The sequence below is a fragment of the Babylonia areolata genome, chromosome 16, assembly GCF_041734735.1.
Source record: "Babylonia areolata isolate BAREFJ2019XMU chromosome 16, ASM4173473v1, whole genome shotgun sequence".
NCBI lineage: Eukaryota > Metazoa > Mollusca > Gastropoda > Neogastropoda > Buccinidae > Babylonia > Babylonia areolata.
Window position 1 is genome coordinate 30,500,385 of NC_134891.1, and position 19,291 is coordinate 30,519,675.

The following is a 19,291-nucleotide window of genomic DNA, read 5'->3' on the forward strand; positions in this document are numbered from 1 at the left end:
GGGGGGGGGGGAGGTGAGGGGGGGTACTTTCGGGGGGGGGGGGGGGGGGAGGTGAGGGTTGGCATAGTGAAAGAGTGGGGTGGGGGTAGCTTGGGGGGGATGAGAAGGGGTATGATGTGTTTTGTGTTGTGTTATGACAATGTGTGTGTGAGTGTGTGTTGTGTGTGTGTGAGTGTGTGAGTGTGTGTGTGTGTGTGTGTGTGTGTGTGTGTGATGATAATTGATACAATGGATGTGTTTGTTCTGGCTAAGCAGAGAGAGAGAGAGAGAGAGAGAGAGAGAGAGAATGTATTCTAGGTGAGTGGAGAGTGTGTGTATGTGTGTAGTCTGTCATAGCTTTCCTGGTCTGTTTATGAATTTATGCATTCACATTTTGTGAATCAGTGTATCTTTCATATAATGAATGTTCACATTCTTATCATACAGTACAATTCAAGAAAGGGGGAAAATAAAAAAAAGTTTGATATGTGTGCCTATGTTTATTTCTTGTTTTGCAGGTGACACACATAGACTACAGTGGAGAGCAGACAACAGTGAAAACATCTTCAGGGGAAATGTACACTGCTGATAGGGTAGGTGTTGTCAATCGGAATCGGGATCTGAATCCAGTAACTGTAATTATTAATAACTTTATTTGACTTTAACATTTTTTTTTTTTTTTTTTTTTTACCAAAAAACAGTAACACATTCTATATACTGTAAGGGCATACTTTTTTCCTCATCTCCGACATATGTCTTCCCATGAATCAGAATGACAACGGGCACAACAGCCAAGTGGCCAGAGTGTTGGTCTTTCAGTCTGAGGGTCTTGGGGTTGATTCCTGGTCTTGGTGTCTGGTGGGTAAAGGGTGGAGGTTTTTCCCATCTCACTGGTGGGTAAAGGGTGGAGGTTTTTCCCATCTCACTGGTGGGTAAAGGGTGGAGGTTTTTCCCATCTCACTGGTGGGTAAAGGGTGGAGGTTTTTCCCATCTGACAGGTCAACACATGTGCAGACCTGCTTGTGCCGGAACCACTTTTGTTTGTATGCATACAGAAAGTCAAATACACACATTGAAGATTCCGTAATCCATGTCAGCTTTCAGTGGGTTGTGGAAACAAGAGAATACCCAACATGCATCCCTGTTGTTGACAGTGAGATATCACAGGGATGGGCTTTATGATCCACAGTGCCTTGTTGACAGTGAGATATGGGGATGGGCTTTATGATCCACAGTGCCTTGTTGACAGTGAGATATGGGGATGGGCTTTATGATCCACAGTGCCTTGTTGACAGTGAGATATGGGGATGGGCTTTATGATCCACAGTGCCTTGTTGACAGTGAGATATGGGGATGGGCTTTATGATCCACAGTGCCTTGTTGACAGTGAGATATCACAGGGATGGGCTTTATGATCCACAGTGCCTTGTTGACAGTGAGATATCACAGGGATGGGCTTTATGATCCACAGTGCCTTGTTGACAGTGAGATATGGGGATGGGCTTTATGATCCACAGTGCCTTGTTGACAGTGAGATATGGGGATGGGCTTTATGATCCACAGTGCCTTGTTGACAGTGAGATATGGGGATGGGCTTTATGATCCACAGTGCCTTGTTGACAGTGAGATATGGGGATGGGCTTTATGATCCACAGTGCCTTGTTGGCAGTGAGATATGGCAACTGCTGTATGTGAGGTGGTGTTGTGTGTGTGTTCAAGTGTAGGCAGTGAGATATGGTTACTGTTGTATAAGAGCGGCCATTGTGTATGTGTGTGTTTGGTCAGGTGCAGGCAGTGAAATACAGTAGTTGTTGATTTGTAAATGAGTGGCCCTGGTGTGTATGTATGTGTGTGTATGTGTGTGTGAGAGAGACAGAGAGAGAGAGTGAGTGTTCTGTGTGTTCAGGTGTTGGCAGTGAAATAAGGTAGTTGTTGTGTGTTCAGGTGTTGGCAGTGAAATAAGGTAGCTGTGTGCTCAGGTGTTGGCAGTGAAATAAGGTAGTTGTTGTGTGTTCAGGTGTTGACAGTGAAATAAGGTAGCTGTGTGTTCAGGTGTTGGCAGTGAAATAAGGTAGTTGTTGTGTGTTCAGGTGTTGACAGTGAAATAAGGTAGCTGTGTGTTCAGGTGTTGGCAGTGAAATAAGGTAGTTGTTGTGTATTCAGGTGTTGGCAGTGAAATAAGGTAGCTGTGTGTTCAGGTGTTGGCAGTGAAATAAGGTAGTTGTTGTGTTCAGGTGTTGACAGTGAAATAAGGTAGTTGTTGTGTTCAGGTGTTGACAGTGAAATAAGGTAGTTGCTGTGTTTAGGTGTTGGCAGTGAAATAAGGTAGCTGTGTTCAGATGTTGGCAGTGAAATAAGGTAGCTGTGTGTTCAGGTGTTGGCAGTGAAATAAGGTAGTTGTTGTGTGTTCAGGTGTTGGTAGTGAAATAAGGTAGTTGCTGTGTTCAGGTGTTGGTAGTGAAATAAGGTAGTGTTGTGTGTTCAGGTGTTGACAGTGAAATAAGGTAGCTGTGTGTTCAGGTGTTGGCAGTGAAATAAGGTAGTTGTTGTGTTCAGGTGTTGGCAGTGAAATATGTAGTTGCTGTGTTCAGGTGTTGGCCGTGAAATAAGGTAGTTGTTGTGTTCAGGTGTTGGCCGTGAAATAAGGTAGCTGTGTTCAGGTGTTGGCAGTGAAATAAGGTAGTTGTTGTGTTCAGGTGTTGACAGTGAAATAAGGTAGTTGTGTTCAGGTGTTGGCAGTGAAATAAGGTAGTTGTGTTCAGGTGTTGGCCGTGAAATAAGGTAGCTGTGTTCAGGTGTTGACAGTGAAATATGTAGTTGTGTTCAGGTGTTGGCAGTGAAATATGTAGTTGTTGTGTTCAGGTGTTGGCAGTGAAATAAGGTAGCTGTGTTCAGGTGTTGGCAGTGAAATAAGGTAGCTGTGTTCAGGTGTTGGCAGTGAAATAAGGTAGCTGTGTTCAGGTGTTGGCAGTGAAATAAGGTAGTTGTGTTCAGGTGTTGACAGTGAAATAAGGTAGTTGTTGTGTTCAGGTGTTGGCCGTGAAATAAGGTAGTTGTGTTCAGGTGTTGACAGTGAAATAAGGTAGTTGTTGTGTTCAGGTGTTGGCAGTGAAATAAGGTAGTTGTTGTGTTCAGGTGTTGACAGTGAAATAAGGTAGTTGTTGTGTTCAGGTGTTGACAGTGAAATAAGGTAGCTGTGTTCAGGTGTTGGCAGTGAAATAAGGTAGTTGTTGTGTTCAGGTATAGGCAGTGAAATAAGGTAGTTGTTGTGTTCAGGTGTTGACAGTGAAATAAGGTAGTTGTTGTGTTCAGGTGTTGGCAGTGAAATAAGGTAGTTGTGTTCAGGTGTTGACAGTGAAATAAGGTAGTTGTGTTCAGGTGTTGACAGTGAAATAAGGTAGCTGTGTTCAGGTGTTGGCAGTGAAATAAGTTAGTTGTTGTGTTCAGGTGTTGGCAGTGAAATAAGGTAGTTGTTGTGTTCAGGTGTTGGCAGTGAAATAAGGTAGTTGCTGTGTTCAGGTGTTGCTGACTGTGCCGCTGGCTGTTCTGAAGTCTGGACAGGTGCAGTTTCACCCCCCGCTTCCTGATGACAAGATCAAGGCCATCACATCGCTAGGGGTGGGCAAGGTGGAGAAGGTAAGGGGGTGGGGGTGGAGAAGGGTATGGGGGGTGGGCAGAGATGGTAAGGGGGTTGGGGTCACGGTAAGGGGGATGGAGAGGGGGATGTGTGAAGAAGGTAAGGGAGGTGGGGGGAGAAGGTAAGTGGGGTGAGGGTCATGGTAAGAGGGTGGGGGTCACGGTAAGGGGGTGGGGGTCACGGTAAGGGGGGGCAGGGATGAATGGGGAGGGAGGGGAGGAAAGGGGAGTCAGGGGTGAGGGTGGGGGTCACGGTAAGGGGGGTCAGGGAGGGGGGGAGGTGGATAAGATGAGGGGGGTCATGGGTGGGGGTCACGGTAGGGGGGAGGGGGGGGAGGGGGGGTCACGGTAAGGGGGGTCAGGGAGGGGGGGAGGTGGATAAGATGAGGGGGGTCATGGGTGGGGGTCACGGTAGGGGGGGGGGGGGGGAGGGGGGGGGTCACGGTAAGGGGGGTCAGGGAGGGGGGGAGGTGGATAAGATGAGGGGGGTCATGGGTGGGGGTCACGGTAGGGGGTGAGGGGGGGTCACGGTAAGGGAGGGGGGGGGGTCAGGGGTGAGGGGGGGGTCACGGTAAGGGCATCTTGTCATGCAGATGAGACGATAAACCCAGGTCCTGTGTGCAGCACATGCTTTGCACACAGAAAAAGAACCCTTGGTAACAAAAGGGTTGTCCTCTGGTAACATGATGCAAAAGAACTCCACTCAGATAGGTAAACAAATATATATGCACTCAGTTAAGGCCTTGATAAGTGTGTTGGTTCATGTTGCTGGTCAGTTGATAAGTGTGTTGGTTCATGTTAATGGTCAGTTGATAAGTGTGTTGGTTCATGTTGCTGGTCAGTTGATAAGTGTGTTGGTTCATGTTAATGGTCAATTGATGAGTGTGTTGGTTCATGTTGCTGGTCAGTACACACTTCAGACCTTGATAAGTGTGTTGGTTCATGTTGCTGGTCAGTTGATAAGTGTGTTGGTTCATGTTGCTGGTCAGTTGGTAAGTATGTTGGTTCATGTTGCTGGTCAGTACACACTTCAGACCTTGATAAGTGTGTTGGTTCATGTTGCTGGTCAGTTGATAAGTGAGTTGGTTCATGTTGCTGGTCAGTTGATAAGTGTGTTGGTTCATGTTGCTGGTCAGTTGATAAGTGTGTTGGTTCATGTTGTTGGTCAGTTGATAAGTGTGTTGGTTCATGTTGTTGGTCAGTTGATAAGTGTGTTGGTTCATGTTGCTGGTCAGTTGATAAGTGTGTAGGTTCATGTTGCTGGTCAGTTGATAATTGTGTTGGTTCATGTTGCTGGTCAGTTGATAAGTGTGTTGTTCATGTTGTTGGTCAGTTGATAATTGTGTTGGTTCATGTTGTTGGTCAGTTGATAATTGTGTTGGTTCATGTTGCTGGTCAGTTGATAAGTGTGTTGTTCATGTTGTTGGTCAGTTGATAAGTGTGTTGGTTCATGTTAATGGTCAGCACACACTTCAGACCTTGATAAGTGTGTTGGTTCATGTTGCTGGTCAGTTGATAAGTGTGTTGGTTCATGTTGCTGGTCAGTTGATAAGTGTGTTGGTTCATGTTGCTGGTCAGTTGATAAGTGTGTTGGTTCATGTTGCTGGTCAGTTGATAAGTGTGTTGGTTCATGTTAATGGTCAATTGATGAGTGTGTTGGTTCATGTTGCTGGTCAGTACACACTTCAGACCTTGATAAGTGTGTTGGTTCATGTTGCTGGTCAGTTGATAAGTGTGTTGGTTCATGTTGCTGGTCAGTTGGTAAGTATGTTGGTTCATGTTGCTGGTCAGTACACACTTCAGACCTTGATAAGTGTGTTGGTTCATGTTGCTGGTCAGTTGATAAGTGAGTTGGTTCATGTTGCTGGTCAGTTGATAAGTGTGTAGGTTCATGTTGCTGGTCAGTTGATAAGTGTGTTGGTTCATGTTGTTGGTCAGTTGATAAGTGTGTTGGTTCATGTTGTTGGTCAGTTGATAAGTGTGTTGGTTCATGTTGCTGGTCAGTTGATAAGTGTGTAGGTTCATGTTGCTGGTCAGTTGATAATTGTGTTGGTTCATGTTGCTGGTCAGTTGATAAGTGTGTTGTTCATGTTGTTGGTCAGTTGATAATTGTGTTGGTTCATGTTGTTGGTCAGTTGATAATTGTGTTGGTTCATGTTGCTGGTCAGTTGATAAGTGTGTTGTTCATGTTGTTGGTCAGTTGATAAGTGTGTTGGTTCATGTTAATGGTCAGCACACACTTCAGACCTTGATAAGTGTGTTGGTTCATGTTGCTGGTCAGTTGATAAGTGTGTTGGTTCATGTTGCTGGTCAGTTGATAAGTGTGTTGGTTCATGTTGCTGGTCAGTTGATAAGTGTGTTGGTTCATGTTGCTGGTCAGTTGATAAGTGTGTTGGTTCATGTTGCTGGTCAGTTGATAAGTGTGTTGGTTCATGTTGCTGGTCAGTTGATAAGTGTGTTGTTCATGTTGTTGGTCAGTTGATAATTGTGTTGGTTCATGTTGTTGGTCAGTTGATAATTGTGTTGGTTCATGTTGCTGGTCAGTTGATAAGTGTGTTGTTCATGTTGTTGGTCAGTTGATAAGTGTGTTGGTTCATGTTAATGGTCAGCACACACTTCAGACCTTGATAAGTGTGTTGGTTCATGTTGCTGGTCAGTTGATAAGTGTGTTGGTTCATGTTGCTGGTCAGTTGATAAGTGTGTTGGTTCATGTTAATGGTCAATTGATGAGTGTGTTGGTTCATGTTGCTGGTCAGTTGATAAGTGTGTTGGTTCATGTTAATGGTCAATTGATGAGTGTGTTGGTTCATGTTGCTGGTCAGTTGATAAGTGTGTTGGTTCATGTTAATGGTCAATTGATGAGTGTGTTGGTTCATGTTTCTGGTCAGTTGATAAGTGTGTTGGTTCATGTTGCTAGTCAGTTGATAAGTGTGTTGGTTCATGTTAATGGTCAATTGATAAGTGTGTTGGTTCATGTTGCTGGTCAGGCAACCTAACAGAAGTGGTGAAGCGTATTTAGACTGAATTTTTGTCTGAACACAGTGAAGCTTCCATGAGAAACTAAAACTGAAAGTGAAACTGTCCCAACCAGGTAATCCTTCAGTTTGATCAGAACTTCTGGCGGCAGAAAACGAAGGGGGATGACTTGTTTGGCATTGTGCCGTCCAGTGAAGCGACAAGAGGCCTCTTCAATTTGTTCTACACCGTCACCTGTCGGCCCAACAAGGTGGGAATGTGTGTGTGAGGCAGAAAGTGTTGATCAGTCACCTGTTGGCCTGGCCAGGTGGGAATGTGTGTGTGAGACAGAAAGTGTTGACCTGTCACCTGTCGGCCTGGCCAGGTGGGAATGTGTGTGTGAGGCATAAAGTGTTGACCAGTCACCTGTCGGCCTGGCCAGGTGGGAATGTGTGTGTGAGACAGAAAGTGTTGACCTGTCACCTGTCGGCCTGGCCAGGTGGGAATGTGTGTGTGAGGCAGAAAGTGTTGACCTGTCACCTGTCGGCCTGGCCAGGTGGGAATGTGTGTGTGAGACAGAAAGTGTTGATCAGTCACCTGTCGGCCTGGCCAGGTGGGAATGTGTGTGTGATACAGAAAGTGTTGACCTGTCACCTGTCGGCCTGGCCAGGTGGGAATGTGTGTGTGAGACATAAAGTGTTGACCTGTCACCTGTCGGCCTGGCCAGGTGGGAATGTGTGTGTGAGACAGAAAGTGTTGACCTGTCACCTGTCGGCCTGGCCAGGTGGGAATGTGTGTGTGAGGCATAAAGTGTTGACCAGTCACCTGTCGGCCTGGCCAGGTGGGAATGTGTGTGTGAGGCAGAAAGTGTTGACCAGTCACCTGTCGGCCTGGCCAGGTGGGAGTGTGTGTGTGAGGCAGAAAGTGTTGACCAGTCACCTGTCGGCCTGGCCAGGTGGGAATGTGTGTGTGAGGCATAAAGTGTTGACCAGTCACCTGTCGGCCTGGCCAGGTGGGAATGTGTGTGTGAGGCATAAAGTGTTGACCTGTCAGAATGTTCTTTATTAAGATACATTAGCCAGTTACAGTCACAGCTTAGTAGCATTGAGGTTGCACAGTTTTGAACCATTTTCTGTGGGTAGGGAGGTGTGTTGGTAATATCATCCAGATATTATTGACATGAAACATACTGTTGAAAATGGAATTAGGTTTAAACCTTTGAAAAACTTTAATCACAGATAGTTGGTTTTCAAACTTGCTTCATAATTATCATTGGCTTTGGTTTTTTTCTTCTTTTTTTTTATATAAGAGAGCAAATTTTTCTTTCCATCAAAAGTGTAAAATATGCACCACTGTCATTGTGTTGTGAAAGTGATATTGTGGTCTTGCTTCATGACCATTGATTATCTGTTATTTGTGATGGGGTGTAGTGAAGGAAACAGTGAAACTGGGGGTGTTGTTAAGTGGACCGAAATGAAAGAGAGAGGATAAAAAGATCTGACTGACTATTTCATTGATCGATTTGATTTGCATTATTTCAGGGTGATGACATGAGGTGCATAATTTCAGCGTGATGACATGAGGTGCATTATTTCAGGGTGATGACATGAGGTGCATAATTTCAGGGTGATGACATGAGGTGCATAATTTCAGGGTGATGACATGAGGTGCATTATTTCAGCGTGATGACATGAGGTGCATTATTTCAGCGTGATGACATGAGGTGCATTATTTCAGGGTGATGACATGAGGTGCATAATTTCAGGGTGATGACATGAGGTGCATTATTTCAGGGTGATGACATGAGGTGCATTATTTCAGGGTGATGACATGAGGTGCATTATTTCAGGGTGATGACATGAGGTGCATTATTTCAGGGTGGTGACAAAGGTGCATTATTTCAGGGTGATGACATGAGGTGCATTATTTCAGGGTGGTGACAAAGGTGCATTATTTCAGGGTGATGACATGAGGTGCATTATTTCAGGGTGATGACATGTTTCAGGCGTGGACAAAGGTGCATTATTTCAGGATAGTGACATGTTTCAGGCGTGGACAAAGGTGTATTATTTCAGGGTGATGACATGTTTCAGGCGTGGACAAAGGTGCATTATTTCAGGATAGTGACATGTTTCAGGCGTGGACAAAGGTGCATTATTTCAGGATAGTGACATGTTTCAGGCGAGGACAAAGGTGCATTATTTCAGGATGATTACATGTTTCAGGAAAGGACAAAGGTGCATTATTTCAGGGTGATGACATGTTTCAGGCGAGGACAAAGGTGCATTATTTCAGGATAGTGACATGTTTCAGGAAAGGACAAAGGTGCATTATTTCAGGGTGATGACATGTTTCAGGCATGGACAAAGGTGCATTATTTCAGGGTGATGACATGTTTCAGGAAAGGACAAAGGTGCATTATTTCAGGATAATGACATGTTTCATGTGATGACAAAGGTGCATTATTTCAGGGTGATGACAAAGGTGCATTATTTCAGGGTGGTGACAAAGGTGCATTATTTCAGGGTGGTGACAAAGGTGCATTATTTCAGGGTGGTGACACGTTTCAGGCGAGGACAAAGGAGAGGTACCTGCTGGTGAGTCACGTGGTCGGGCCGGCGGTGGACCTGGTACAGAAGATGACGGACACTGAGATAAAAGACCTCTGTCTGGACGCCCTGCGCTCCGTCTTTCCTCACAAGGTGGGTGGGACTCCTCACAAGGTGGGTGGGACTCCTCACAAGGTGGGTGGGACTCACTGTGTGCACACTAGGAATGCCCTCACAAGGTGGGTGGGACTCCTCACTGTGTGCACACTAGGAATGCCCTCACAAGGTGGGTGGGACTCCTCACTGTGTCCACACTAGGAATGCCCTCACATGGTGGGTGGGACTCCTCACTGTGTGCACACTAGGAATGCCCTCACAAGGTGGGTGGGACTCACTGTGTGCACACTAGGAATGCCCTCACAAGGTGGGTGGGACTCCTCACTGTGTGGACACTAGGAATGCCCTCACAAGGTGGGTGGGACTCACTGTGTGCACACTAGGAATGCCCTCACAAGGTGGGTGGGACTCCTCACTGTGTGGACACTAGGAATGCCCTCACAAGGTGGGTGGGACTCACTGTGTGCACACTAGGAATGCCCTCACATGGTGGGTGGGACTCCTCACTGTGTGCACACTAGGAATGCCCTCACAAGGTGGGTGGGACTCCTCACTGTGTGGACACTAGGAATGCCCTCACAAGGTGGGTGGGACTCACTGTGTGCACACTAGGAATGCCCTCACAAGGTGGGTGGGACTCACTGTGTGCACACTAGGAATGCCCTCACAAGGTGGGTGGGACTCACTGTGTGCACACTAGGAATGCCCTCACAAGGTGGGTTGTTTGAAACTGTCATCACTTTTTGAATCAGACATCTGTAATGTGGTTGTGATCAACATGGCAGAATGGATAAGACATCCGTAGTGTGGTGATGAACATGGCAGAATGGATAAGACATCTGGAGTGTAGTGATGAACATGGCCGAATGGATAAGACATCTGGAGTGTAGTGATGAACATGGCAGAATGGATAAGACATCTGGAGTGTAGTGATGAACATGGCAGAATGGATAAGACATCTGGAGTGTTGTGATGAACATGGCAGAATGGATAAGACATCTGGAGTGTAGTGATGAACATGGCAGAATGGATAAGACATCTGTAGTGTTGTGATGAACATGGCAGAATGGATAAGACATCTGGAGTGTGGTGATGAACGTGGCAGAATGGATAAGACATCTGTAGTGTGGTGATGAACATGGCAGAATGGATAAGACATCTGGAGTGTGGTGATGAACATGGCAGAATGGATAAGACATCTGTAGTGTGGTGATGAACGTGGCAGAATGGATAAGACATCTGGAGTGTTGTGATGAACATGGCAGAATGGATAAGACATCTGTAGTGTTGTGATGAACATGGCAGAATGGATAAGACATCTGTAGTGTTGTGATGAACATGGCAGAATGGATAAGACATCTGGAGTGTTGTGATGAACATGGCAGAATGGATAAGACATCTGTAGTGTGGTGATGAACATGGCAGAATGGATAAGACATCTGGCAGTATGGAGTCCTTGAGGGTCAGGGTTTGAAATCAGCTCTCGTCCTTTCTCCTAAATTTGACTTGAAAATCAAACTGAGCGTTTAGCCAATCAGATGAGTCAACAAACCGACTTCCCATGTGCAGCAAGCACATGGTGCACAGCAAAAGAACCCATGGCAACGAAAGCGTTGTCCTCTGGCAAAATGACGTAGAAGTCCACTCTGATAGACCTGGACACAAACATACAAGCACTCCAGGTCTGACACACTGATAGACCTGAACACAAACATACATGCACTCCATACCTGACTAAGCACGTTGGGTTATGCCACTGGTCAGGGAGATGCTGTGTAGCATGTATGGATTTTTCAAAATGCCGTGACGCCCCCTTGAGAAACTGAAACAAGCTGTGCTGTGTTGTCAGGTGCCGGAACCAGTGCGGTGGGCGGTGACGTCATGGCACCAGGACCCTGAGGTCGGCATGACCCACACCTACCTCCCTGTGTCCGTCTCTGCCGACGCCATGGATGTTCTGGCACTGCCCCTGGCTCGGAAAGTCTTCTTTGCTGGAGAGGTGAGTCAGCTGGAGACCATGTGGCAAGGCTTCCCTGTGTTGTAGCCAGTGTAGGTCTATGGCAAGGTTCCCTGTGTTGTAGCCAGTGTAGGTCCATGGCAAGGCTTTCCTGTGTAGCCAGTGTAGGTCTGTGGCAAGGCTTCCCTGTGTTGTAGCCAGTCTAGGTCTGTGGCAAGGCTTCCCTGTGTAGCCAGTCTAGGTCTGTGGCAAGGCTTTCCTGTGTTGTAGCCAGTCTAGGTCTGTGGCAAGTCTTCCCTGTGTAGCCAGTCTAGGTCTGTGGCAAGTCTTCCCTGTGTTGTAGCCAGTCTAGGTCTGTGGCAAGTCTTTCCTGTGTAGCCAGTGTAGGTCTGTGGCAAGGCTTTCCTGTGTAGCCAGTGTAGGTCTGTGGCAAGTCTTTCCTGTGTAGCCAGTCTAGGTCTGTGGCAAGTCTTTCCTGTGTAGCCAGTCTAGGTCTGTGGCAAGGCTTTCCTGTGTAGCCAGTGTAGGTCTGTGGCAAGTCTTTCCTGTGTAGCCAGTCTAGGTCTGTGGCAAGTCTTTCCTGTGTAGCCAGTCTAGGTCTATGGCAAGGTTTCCTGTGTTGTAGCCAGTGTAGGTCTGTGGCAAGGCTTTCCTGTGTAGCCAGTGTAGGTCTGTGGCAAGGCTTCCCTGTGTTGTAGCCAGTGTAGGTCTGTGGCAAGGCTTCCCTGTGTTGTAGCCAGTGTAGGTCTGTGGCAAGGCTTCCCTGTGTTGTAGCCAGTGTAGGTCTGTGGCAAGGCTTCCCTGTGTAGCCAGTCTAGGTCTGTGACAAGGCTTTCCTGTGTTTTAGCCAGTCTCTCTGTCTCTGTCATATCTGCCATCATTCTATGTTCTCTCTCTTTCTCCCCTCTCTCTGTCTCTGTCTTTCTCTGTTATATCTGCCATAATTCTTTCTTCTCTCTCTTTCCCACACTCTCTCAGTGTCTCTCTCTTTCTCTGTTATATCTGCCATAATTCTCTCCCCCCCCCACCCCCACCCTCTCTCTGTATCTGTCACATGACTGCAGTACTGTTACAGGCCACTGCCCCCCCTCTCTCTGTATCTGTCACATGACTGCAGTACTGTTACAGGCCACTGCCCCCCCACCAACTCCCCCTCCCACCCCTCTCTCTCTCTCTGTATCTGTCACTCGACTGCAGTCCTGTTACAGGCCACTTGCCCCCTCTCTCTCTCTCTCTGTATCTGTCACACGACTGCAGTGCTGTTACAGGCCACTTGCCCCCCCTCTCTCTCTCTCTCTGTATCTGTCACATGACTGCAGTGCTGTTACAGGCCACTTGCCCCCCCTCTCTCTCTCTCTCTGTGTATCTGTCACATGACTGCAGTGCTGTTGCAGGCCACTTGCCCCCCCCCTCTCTCTCTCTCTCTGTATCTGTCACATGACTGCAGTGCTGTTGCAGGCCACTTGCCCCCCCTCTCTCTCTCTCTCTGTGTATCTGTCACATGACTGCAGTGCTGTTACAGGCCACTTGCCCCCCCCCTCTCTCTCTCTCTGTGTATCTGTCACATGACTGCAGTGCTGTTGCAGGCCACTTGCCGCCAGTTCCCACAGTCAGTGGCTGGAGCCTACATCAGCGGAGTGCGGGAAGCTGGCCAGATCATGGATGACGTCACCATGGCAACGTCACAGCCTCACCTCTTGCCAGATGTGGCCAAGGACCTGACTGGCCGGACAAACAGCGGCCGCTGTGTGGCCACTCCGCCGGAAGAGGTGAAGGGAAAGGATGCCCCTCTGCATGGTGCTGGCACAGTGAAGCAAGAGAGGGACGTGGAGTGTGGCATGGACACCTCCACATGGCCAACCTCACACCAGGGGACAGCTGCTGATGTCTGTTCCCAGGACAAAGAGAGGGACCCTGCTGTCTGTTCCCAGGACAAAGTGAAGGAAGAGAGGGACCCTGCTGTCCACTCCCAGGACAAAGAGAGGGACCCTGCTGTCTGTTCCCAGGACAAAGAGAGGGACCCTGCTGTCTGTTCCCAGGACAAAGTGAAGGAAGAGAGGGACCCTGCTGTCCACTCCCAGGACAAAGAGAGGGACCCTGCTGTCCACTCCCAGGACAAAGAGAGGGACCCTGCTGTCCACTCCCAGGACAAAGTGAAACAAGAGAGGGACCCTGCTGTCCACTCCCAGGACAAAGAGAGGGACCCTGCTGTCCACTCCCAGGACAAAGAGAGGGACCCTGCTGTCCACTCCCAGGACAAAGAGAGGGACCCTGCTGTCCACTCCCAGGACAAAGAGGGGGACCCTGCTGTCCACTCCCAGGACAAAGAGGGGGACCCTGCTGTCCACTCCCAGGACAAAGAGGGGGACCCTGCTGTCTGTTCCCAGGACAAAGAGGGGGACCCTGCTGTCCACTCCCAGGACAAAGAGGGGGACCCTGCTGTCCACTCCCAGGACAAAGTGAAACAAGAGAGGGACCCTGCATGTGACGCGGCCAGCTCAAAAGAGGAAGTGAAAGGGAAGGCTGCGGCACCCATTGTGGCCACTTGGCTGGAGGGTGTAAACCAGGACCAGGACAGGGTTCCTGAGATCTGTGCTGCCGGCTGGTGGAAGGAAGCAAAGCACAACGCTGCTGTTGATGTTCCGGCAACACAGGCACAAGGTGGGAAGGTGTGCATGCCTGAGGTGACCACTTCAGTGGACGGTGTGCATGTCTGAGGTGACCACTTCAGTGGACGGTGTGAAGCAAGGGGGCTGTGTCTCTCCTTGCGCTGCTGTGTCTTCAGCCGGAAGTCCAAGCCTGGCCTCAGGACTGTGTTATGGTGTGGCACTTACAGACCCGGGCTCCAGTCAAACAAAACCTGTTGAAACTCTGAAGCAAAGAAACTGAAGCAGAGAACTTTGAGAGGAAGCTTCAGGCACATGGAGGAAAGTTGCTTTCACCTCTGTTGTGTCTGGTTTGGTCTGAGTCTGCCAGTGAGCCTTTGGACAACTGTGGTACCATTGTTTGCTGAGCAGCACTCAATGCCTGAACCACTGCCAGAATTAACAGTGGTACTGTTGCTTTGGTGAGCAGCACTCAACACCTGAGCTACAGCCAGAATTAACAGTGGTACCATTGTTTGCTGAGCAGCACTCAATGCCTGAACCACTGCCAGAATTAACAGTGGTACTGTTGCTTTGGTGAGCAGCACTCAACACCTGAGCTACAGCCAGAATTAACAGTGGTACCATTGTTTGCTGAGCAGCACTCAATGCCTGAACCACTGCCAGAATTAACAGTGGTACTGTTGCTTTGGTGAGCAGCACTCAACACCTGAACTACAGCCAGAATTAACAGTGGTACCATTGTTTGCTGAGCAGCACTCAACACCTGAACTACAGCCAGAATTAACAGTGGTACTGTTGCTTTGGTGAGCAGCACTCAACACCTGAACTACAGCCAGAATTAACAGTGGTACCATTGTTTGCTGAGCAGCACTCAGTGCCTGAACCACTGCCAGAATTAACAGTGGTACCATTGTTTGCTGAGCAGCACTCAATGCCTGAACCACTGCCAGAATTAATAATGGTACTGTTACTTTGGTGAGCAGCACTCAACACCTGAACTACAGCCAAAATTAACAGTGGTACCATTGTTTGCTGAGCAGCACTCAACACTTGAACAACAGCCAGAATTAACAGTGGTACCATTGTTTGCTGAGCAGCACTCAACACTTGAACAACAGCTGGAATTAACAGTGGTACTGTTGCTTTGGTGAGCAGCACTCAACACCTAAACTACAGCCAGAATTAACAGTGGTACTGTTGCTTTGCTGAGCAGCACTCAACACCTGAACTACAGCCAGAATTAACAGTGGTACTGTTGCTTTGCTGAGCAGCACTCAACACCTGAACTACAGCCAGAATTAACAGTGGTACCATTGTTTGCTGAGCAGCACTCAACACCTGAACTACAACCAGAATTAACAGTGGTACTGTTGCTTTGGTGAGCAGCACTCAACACCTGGACCACAGCCAGAATTAACAGTGGTACTGTTGCTTTGGTGAGCAGCATTTAGCTCCTGAAACTCCTGACAGGAATCCTGATTTTTGGTGGGTAAGGGGCTGATGACAGAAAGGCTGGCAGTGTTGTTAAGGAAAGGACAGCAGAGTCCTTCAAAGTCCTTTTAACTCAAAATGGCTTCAGTGAACTGTGTGGTTCACTGTCCTGGTTCACTGTGTGGTTCACTGTCCTGTGTGGTTCAGTCCTGGTTCACTGTGTGGTTCACTGTCCTGGTTCACTGTGTGGTTCACTGTCCTGTGTAGTTCAGTCCTGGTTCAATGTGTGGTTCACTGTCCCATGCAGTTCACTGTTCCGTGGGGTTCACTGTCCCTTGCGGTTCACTGTCCTGTGTGGTTCACTGTCCCGTGTGGTTCAGTCCCATGTGGTTCACTGTCCTGTGTGGTTCACTGAACTGTGTGGTTCACTGTGTGGTTCACTGTCCCATGCGGTTCACTGTGCCTTGCGGTTCACTGTCCCATGTGGTTCACTGTGCTGTGTGGTTCACTGTGCTGTGTGGTTCACTGTCCTGGTTCACTGTGTGGTTCACTGTGCCATGTGGTTCACTGTGCTGTGTGGTTCACTGAACTGTGTGGTTCACTGTCCTGGTTCACTGTGTGGTTCACTGTGCCATGTGGTTCACTGTGCTGTGTGGTTCACTGTCCCATGTGGTTCACTGTGCTGTGTGCTTTGTGAGGGTGTGTGGGTGGAGAGGGGTCCCTGTTTGCTTTGTTGGGGACACGCTGTGTATTTCCTTTTCCCACATCTCAGGGATACGGTGTGTGTATATGGTGGTGGCTGTGTTGTGTTGTATTCTATCATATTATATCGTGTTGCATTGCATTGTATTGTGTCACTGTTTTGTCACAGCAGATGAATTCCTGCGTGGAGTTCAGGCTGCTCTCCTCAGGGAGAATGTGCCTGACACTAACAGCACCCCATGCTTTTTTTTTGGCTTTCTTTCTTTGTCTGCCTGCAACTAATGCAGGTGTATTTGTTGGGTGTGTATGTGTTTGTGTTGTCTGTTGTGATGTTTGTGCTGTCTGTTGTGATGTTTGTGCTGTCTGTTGTGTCTGTTGTGATGTTTGTGCTGTCTGTTGTGATGTGTTTGTGTTGTCTGTTGTGATGTGTTTGTGTTGTCTGTTGTGATGTGTTTGTGCTGTCTGTTGTGATGTGTTTGTGTTGTCTGTTGTGATGTTTGTGCTGTCTGTTGTGATGTGTTTGTGCTGTCTGTTGTGATGTTTGTGCTGTCTGTTGTGATGTGTTTGTGTTGTCTGTTGTGATGTTTGTGTTGTCTGTTGTGATGTTTGTGTTGTCTGTTGTGATGTTTGTGCTGTCTGTTGTGATGTTTGTGCTGTCTGTTGTGTCTGTTGTGATGTTTGTGCTGTCTGTTGTGATGTGTTTGTGCTGTCTGTTGTGATGTTTGTGCTGTCTGTTGTGATGTGTTTGTGCTGTCTGTTGTGATGTTTGTGCTGTCTGTTGTGATGTTTGTGCCGTCTGATGTGTTGTGCGGACCACTCCATGAGGTGATGGTTAGACCCACGCCGCCTCACAGGGAGTTATGCTGCATTGCACAATCCTGAGTGGTGTTTAGATGTTGCGTACGGTGGTGTATAGATGTTGTGTATCAGTATGGTGGTGTTTAGATATTCCATATGGTGGTGTTAAGATGTTGTGTATGGTGGTGTTTAGATTTTGTGTATGGTAGTGTTCAGATGTTGTGTATGGTGGTGTTTAGACGTTCCGTATGGTGGTGTTAAGATGTTGTGTATGGTGGTGTTTAGATGTTGTGTATGGTGGTTTTAAATGTTCAGTATGGTGTTGTTTAGATGTTACGTATGATGGTGTTTAGATGTTTAGACAAGTGTATGATATGTGTGGCATTGTGTTCACATTTGGAGTTTAGACAAGTGTATGATATGTGTGGCATTGTGTTCACCTGTGGATTTTAGACATGTGTATGATGTGTGTAGTGTTGTGTTCACATGTGGAGTTTAGACAAGTGTATGGTGTGTGCAGTGTTGTGTTCACATGTGGATTTTGGACAAGTGTATGATGTGTGTAGTGTTGTGTTCACATGTGGAGTTTAGACAAGTGTATGATGTGTGCAGTGTTGTGTTCACATGTGGAGTTTAGACAAGTGTATGGTGTGTGCAGTGTTGTGTTCACATGTGGATTTTGGACAAGTGTATGATGTGTGTAGTGTTGTGTTCACATGTGGAGTTTAGACAAGTGTATGATGTGTGCAGTGTTGTGTTCACATGTGGAGTTTAGACAAGTGTATGATGTGTGCAGTGTTGTGTTCACATGTGGAGTTTAGACAAGTGTATGATGTGTGCAGTGTTGTGTTCACATGTGGAGTTTAGACAAGTGTATGATGTGTGCAGTGTTGTGTTCACATGTGGAGTTTAGACAAGTGTATGATGTGTGCAGTGTTGTGTTCACATGTGGAGTTTAGACAAGTGTATGATGTGTGTAGTGTTGTGTTCTCATGTGGAGTTTCGACAAGTGTATGATGTGTGGTGGAGTTTCGACAAGTGTATGATGTGTGGTGGAGTTTCGACAAGTGTATGATGTGTGGTGGAGTTTCGACAAGTGTATGATGTGTGGTGGAGTTTCGACAAGTGTATGATGTGTGTTCAGTGAAGCATGACAGTGGTTTGCATAGCATTGTAGTTTGTTTCTCTGACTTGTTGACCTCATGTTGATGTCTTTCATCTGTCCTCAGGTCTCTCTCTTGTGAGCAGGAGAGGGGTGAGGGTGGGGGTGAGAGGGAACTGGGGTGGGGGTGGAGGTGGTATACGAAGGTGGGAGGGGCCAGAACTGACCAACATTGTTGTCTCTCTCTCTCTCTCTCTGTCTCTGTCTTTTTTTTCTCTCTCTCCCTCTCACTCTCACTCTCTGTCTCTCTGTCTCTGTCTCTCTGTCTCTGTCTCTCTGTCTTTTTTTTCTCTCTCTCCCTCTCTCTCTCTGTCTCTTTCTTTCTTTCTTTCTCTCTCTCTCTCTCTCTCTCTGTCTCTCTCTCTGTCTGTCTGTCTTGCTTTCCCCCTCTTCCCTTGCCACTCTACCTCTCTCTTTCTCTCCCTCCCTTTCTTTCTCTCTCTCGCTCTTACTCACTCTCCCCCCCCCCCCTCCCCGTCGTGTTCTGTCTGTAGTTCCTGTTCATGATACAGGTCAGTTTATGTTGTGTTCTGTCTGTAGTTCCTGTTCATGATAGGGGTCACCTTATGTTGTGTTCTGTCTGTAGTTCCTGTTCATGATAGGGGTCACCTTATGTTGTGTTCTGTCTGTAGTTCCTGTTCATGATACAGGTCAGTTTATGTCGTGTTCTGCCTGTAGTTCCTGTTCATGATACAGGTCAGTTTATGTTGTGTTCTGTCTGTAGTTCCTGTTCATGATACAGGTCAGTTTATGTTGTGTTCTGTCTGTAGTTCCTGTTCATGATAGGGGTCAGTTTATGTCGTGTTCTGCCTGTAGTTCCTGTTCATGATACAGGTCAGTTTATGTTGTGTTCTGTCTGTAGTTCCTGTTCATGATACAGGTCAGTTTATGTTGTGTTCTGTCTGTAGTTCCTGTTCATGATAGGGGTCAGTTTATGTCGTGTTCTGTCTGTAGTTCCTGTTCATGATAGGGGTCAGTTTATGTCGTGTTCTGCCTGTAGTTCCTGTTCATGATAGGGGTCAGTTTACGTCATGTTCTGTCTGTAGTTCCTGTTCATGATAGGGGTCAGTTTGCGTCGTGTTGTGTCTGTAGTTCCTGTTCATGATAGGGGTCAGTTTGCGTCATGTTCTGTCTGTAGTTCCTGTTCATGATAGGGGTCAGTTTATGTTGTGTTCTGTCTGTAGTTCCTGTTCATGATAGGGGTCAGTTTATGTTGTGTTCTGTCTGTAGTTCCTGTTCATGATAGGGGTCAGTTTATGTTGTGTTCTGTCTGTAGTTCCTGTTCATGATAGGGGTCAGTTTACGTCGTGTTCTGTCTGTAGTTCCTGTTCATGATAGGGGTCAGTTTACGTCGTGTTCTGTCTGTAGTTCCTGTTCATGATAGGGGTCAGTTTAT

The 19,291-nt window shown here is 47.4% G+C and overlaps 1 protein-coding gene across 5 annotated transcripts in view; it reads left to right on the plus strand.

Moving 5' to 3' along the window:
* The window catches only part of LOC143291318 (lysine-specific histone demethylase 2-like), a 51,287-nt gene extending 32,918 nt beyond the window's left edge, over positions 1-18,369 (plus strand). For 3 of the 5 annotated variants that reach the window (XM_076601175.1, XM_076601174.1, XM_076601176.1), the window contains exons 15-20: positions 498-572; positions 3,499-3,615; positions 6,707-6,841; positions 9,123-9,272; positions 11,086-11,235; positions 12,780-18,369. In XM_076601175.1, coding sequence (XP_076457290.1) covers positions 498-572; positions 3,499-3,615; positions 6,707-6,841; positions 9,123-9,272; positions 11,086-11,235; positions 12,780-13,910 — 1,758 coding nt within the window. In that variant the 3' untranslated portion in view covers positions 13,911-18,369. The remainder of the gene's footprint in view (positions 1-497; positions 573-3,498; positions 3,616-6,706; positions 6,842-9,122; positions 9,273-11,085; positions 11,236-12,779) is intronic. The other 2 variants (XM_076601177.1, XM_076601178.1) reach the window with 2 other exon arrangements.
* The last annotated feature ends 922 nt before the right edge of the window (positions 18,370-19,291 follow it).